This window comes from Mauremys mutica, chromosome 12 (assembly GCF_020497125.1).
Source record: "Mauremys mutica isolate MM-2020 ecotype Southern chromosome 12, ASM2049712v1, whole genome shotgun sequence".
NCBI lineage: Eukaryota > Metazoa > Chordata > Testudines > Geoemydidae > Mauremys > Mauremys mutica.
The window spans coordinates 48,177,061-48,181,433 of record NC_059083.1 but is presented as its reverse complement, the minus strand read 5'-3'; the positions used below and the strand labels follow the sequence as shown (position 1 = coordinate 48,181,433).

Genomic DNA, 4,373 nt, shown 5'->3' with positions numbered 1-4,373 from the left:
ACTCCAAACTCTCCATTCCCAAGCAGGGCTTTTTTTACCCAGAAAAGGAGAAGGACCAGAGGTTCCAATAGGGATTATGTTATGGCTACTGATTTTGTGTGGAAGCTGCTCAGATAGCATGATGAGTGGTAGTACAAACTACTAAAATAGCTAGCTTGCTAGATTTTGATCTTTGTACACTGGGGTAAAATTAAAGAATGTTGATTTCCGTGGGGATAGGTTTTTTTTTGTTTGGTTGGTTTTTACAACTGTAAATACGGTATTTTTCATGAAGACTCTGCACACCATGTTCTGATGGAGACAATATTGTCACCTGTTGATTAGGTTTATAAAGAAAAACAGATTTAAAAGACAATCATGAGAGGAAGGCAGACATTTTATTCTTGGTCAATAACCTGTGCCAAGTCAGTTTCTTCAGGGCAGCTTTGATCTCCTTGTTTCTCATGCTGTAGATGAGGGGATTCATCGTAGGATGGACCACGGAATAGAGGACAGTGAGCATGAGATCCAGGCCTGATGCTGAGCTTGAGGTGGGTTTCAGGTAGGCAAAGGTGCCAGTGCAAACTAACAAGGAGACGACAATGAGGTGAGGAAGGCAGGTGGAGAAGGCTTTATGCCGGCCCTGCCCAGAGGGGATTCTCAGCACTGTGGTGAAGATCTGAATGTATGACACAATTATTAAAACAAAGCAGCTTAAGCCCAAGAATGCATTAAAGGCAATAACCCCAACTTCACTGAGATAGGAGTTAGAGCAAGCGAGCTTGAGTAGCTGAGGGATTTCACAGAAGAATTGATCAACCTTGTTACCTCCACAGAAGGTTATTGTAAATGTGCTCCCAGTGTGCAGAGCAGAATTGAGAACACCACTGATCCAGGCACTGGCTGCCATTTGGATACAAGTTCTCCTGTTCATTACAGTCTCATAGTGCAGTGGTTTGCAGATGGCAACATATCGATCATACGCCATGACAGTGAGCAGGGCAAAGTCAGCCAAAGCAAAGAAGAAGAAGAGAAAGACTTGGGCGATGCATCCAGAATAAGAAATTGACCTGGTGTTCAATAGGGAATTTGCCATAGACTTGGGGACAGTGACGGAGATGAATCCGAGATCTAGAACAGACAAATTCATCAGGAAGAAGTACATGGGGGTGTGAAGGTGGTGGTCCAGGGCTACTACAGTGATAACGAGTAGATTCCCTGTCAGGGCTGCCAGGTAAATAATTAGAAACATCACAAAGTGCAAAATCTGCAGCTCCCGAATGTCAGAGAATCCCAGGAGAAAGAACTCGGTCACGGTGGTTCGGTTGGACATTGTCCTTTTCAATACATCATGTGCTGCCTGTGAAGGGAAGGACAAGGCAATGTCAGGATTAGAGTTCTCTTCCCCTCCAACAATCAGTTCCCTAGTCAGGTGCATTATCACAGCACTGTAAATTGCCATATCTCCCTTAAAGTCAATGGATAGCGCCTGCTTCCATCATCTGAGGATCTGGTCCAAGATGTGGCTTGATAAAATGCAGTGTAAATATGGAACAAATTACAACCCAGACCAAATAATCTTAGGAACGATGCTCGTCCTATTGAGACAATGGAGTGCTCTTTCGAGAGGAGACCAAAAAAGTTCAGCTTGTTTAGCCTGGAAAAGTGCAGAATGAGCAGGGGTCTGGTCGCTCTCTGTAAATACATCAGGTGGTAAACATCAGGGAGGGAGGAGATCTATTGCTGCTAAAGGCCCATGTTGGTGCAAGAACAACTGAGATATACTGTCTGTGATTACATTTAGGCTGGAGATGAGAAGAAGGTTTGTCCCCATTAGAGGAGGCAGGTTCTGGAACACTATCCCAATTTGAGAAGTTCAGTACAAACAACTTAACTAGTGTCCATGCGGGGCTGGATCAGTTTTTGATGGGGATTATATAACAGGGTTGACAGTGAGAGCAGGGGATTGGACTTGATGACCTAAGAGGGCCCTTCCAGTCATATGCTCTTATGACAAACAGCAGGCTAACAAGTTGGACAGTAAACTAAACTCCTGAAACACCAACACACCCTGATTCCCTCTTTCCAGGAAAACACCACATAAACACACCCAGCACCTTGAGCGCCAGCTTGCCTGTGATGATTCCACATTGAGTTCCGTGCTTAGATGACCTGCTACTTGCTTACAGATTGATTCATGGTACCAAGTCCCAGTTGCACTGCCATCTCTGTGTGATGATGGACTAGGAGTACCATTCTATTACTTCCATGTTGTATCATTTACCTCTGTGACTTTATGTCTGTGCTGTGAGGGTCAGTGGCAGTCAGGAGATTTGAGTTTTGTTCTTAGTTCTGCCACTGACATTCTCTGTGACCTTGGGCCAGTCACTTCCCCTCCCTGTGCCTCTGTTTCCCCTCCCCCCACTTTCTCTGCCTTGTCCACTTGATTGTGTGCTCTTTGGGGGGCGGACTGTGAGGCCTTTCTAAACTAAGGGCTGGGGGGGAAATGACAAGTGCAGAGAAGCACACAGTTCAGGTGGAGACATCCCTTAAGGATGAATGTATTAATGGGGAAGCTCTATATCCTAGTATAGAGGATTGGAAAGATGTTGGTAAAATAAAGGCAAGAGCTAGTGAGGAACAGGGTCCCATTTAAACATAACATATAAAGGCAAGCAACTAAACATTGACAAAATGTGCTCATATGCAAATGGTAAAAGTCCAAATAATAAGATGAGTGAACTCCAGTGCCTGCCATTAAACGAGGATATTGATATAATATGCATTATGGAAACTTGTTGTAATCAATGGGACAGGGTAATACCAAATTAGAAAATATATAGAAATGACAGAGTAGGTCACACTGATCAGGGAGTGGCACTAAACATTAAAAAAAGCATAGAGTCAAATATGGTAAAAATCTTAACTGAATCAAACTGTGCCATAGAATCTCCATGGATAGAAATTCCATGCTTGACTGATAAGAGTACAGCAGTGCTACTGACCACCTGGCCAGGATGGTGGCACTCATTGTGAAATGCCAAGGGAGGCTTGAGAGGCAACAAAATGGGAACACACAAAAATAATATCAAGTATCAGAGGGACAGACGTGTTAGTCAGGATCTGTCAAAAGTGACAAAGAGTCCTGTGGCACCTTGTAGAGTAACAGAAGTATTGGAGCATAAGCTTTTGTGGGTGAATACCCACTTCATCAGTGATCTACAACCCATCCTGGACAACAATCCCACACTTTCACAGGCTTTGGGAGACAGGCCAGTCCTCGCCCGCAGACAACTCGCCAACCTTAAGTATATTCTCACCAGCAACCACACACCGCACCATGGTAACTCTAACTCAGGAACCAATCCATGCAGCAAGCATCAATGCCAACTCTGCCCACATATTTACACCAGCGACAGCATCACAGGACCTAACCAGATCAGCCATAACATCACCAGTTCATCACCACTTGCATGTCCACCAGTGTAATATATGCCTTCATGTGCCAGCAATGCCCCTCCGCTATGTACATCGGCCAAACTGGACAATCCCTACGTAAAAGGATAAATGGACACAAGTCAGATATTAGGAATGGCAATATACAAAAACTTGTAGGAGAACACTTCAACCCCCCTGGCCACACAATAGCAGATTTAAAAGTAGCCAATCTGCAGCATAAAAACTTCCGTACCAGATTCCAAAGAGAAAGTGCTGAGCTTCAGTTCATTTGCAAATTTGACACCATCAGCTCAGGATTAAACAAAGGCTGTGAATGGCTAGCCAACTACAAAAGCAGTTTCTCCTCCCTTGGTGTTCATACCTCAACTGCTAGAAGAGGGCCTTATCCTTCCTGACTGAACAAACCTCGTTATCTTTAGACTGATTCTTCCCTGCATATTTATACCTGCCTCTGGAAATTTCCACCACATGTGTCTGACGAAGTGGGTATTCACCCACGAAAGCTCATGCTCCAATACTTCTGTTAGTCTATAAGGTGCCACAGGACACTTTGTCACAAAAATAATGGGTGATTTCAACTATCCTCATATTGACTGGGTACATGTCACCTCAGGGCGTGATGCAGAGAGAAAATTTCTAGATGCCACAAATGACTGCTTCTTGGAGCAGCTAGTCTAGGAACCCACAAGTGGAGAGGAAATTCTTAATTTAGTCTTAAGTGGAGCACAGGATCTGGTCCAAAATGTAAATATAGCTGAACTGCTCAGTAATAGTGACCATATTTAACATCCTTGTAGGAGGGGAAATATGAAAAAACCTCATCAAAGTAACATTCATTTTTAAAAGGGTAATTTACATAAGAATGAAGTGATAGTTAGATGGAAATTAAAAAGAGAAGTCACAAGGGTAAATGCCTGCAAGCAGCATTCAGCACA

General features: G+C 43.7%; 1 protein-coding gene across 1 annotated transcript; it reads right to left on the bottom strand.

The window, feature by feature from the left end:
* Positions 1 to 355: 355 nt before the first annotated feature.
* LOC123346824 (olfactory receptor 14A16-like) lies at positions 356 to 1,365 on the bottom strand. The gene has a single exon (XM_044984275.1). It carries the CDS (start codon positions 1,310 to 1,312, stop codon positions 356 to 358), a length of 957 nt encoding a protein of 318 aa, XP_044840210.1. The 5' UTR covers positions 1,313 to 1,365.
* Positions 1,366 to 4,373: the final 3,008 nt, after the last annotated feature.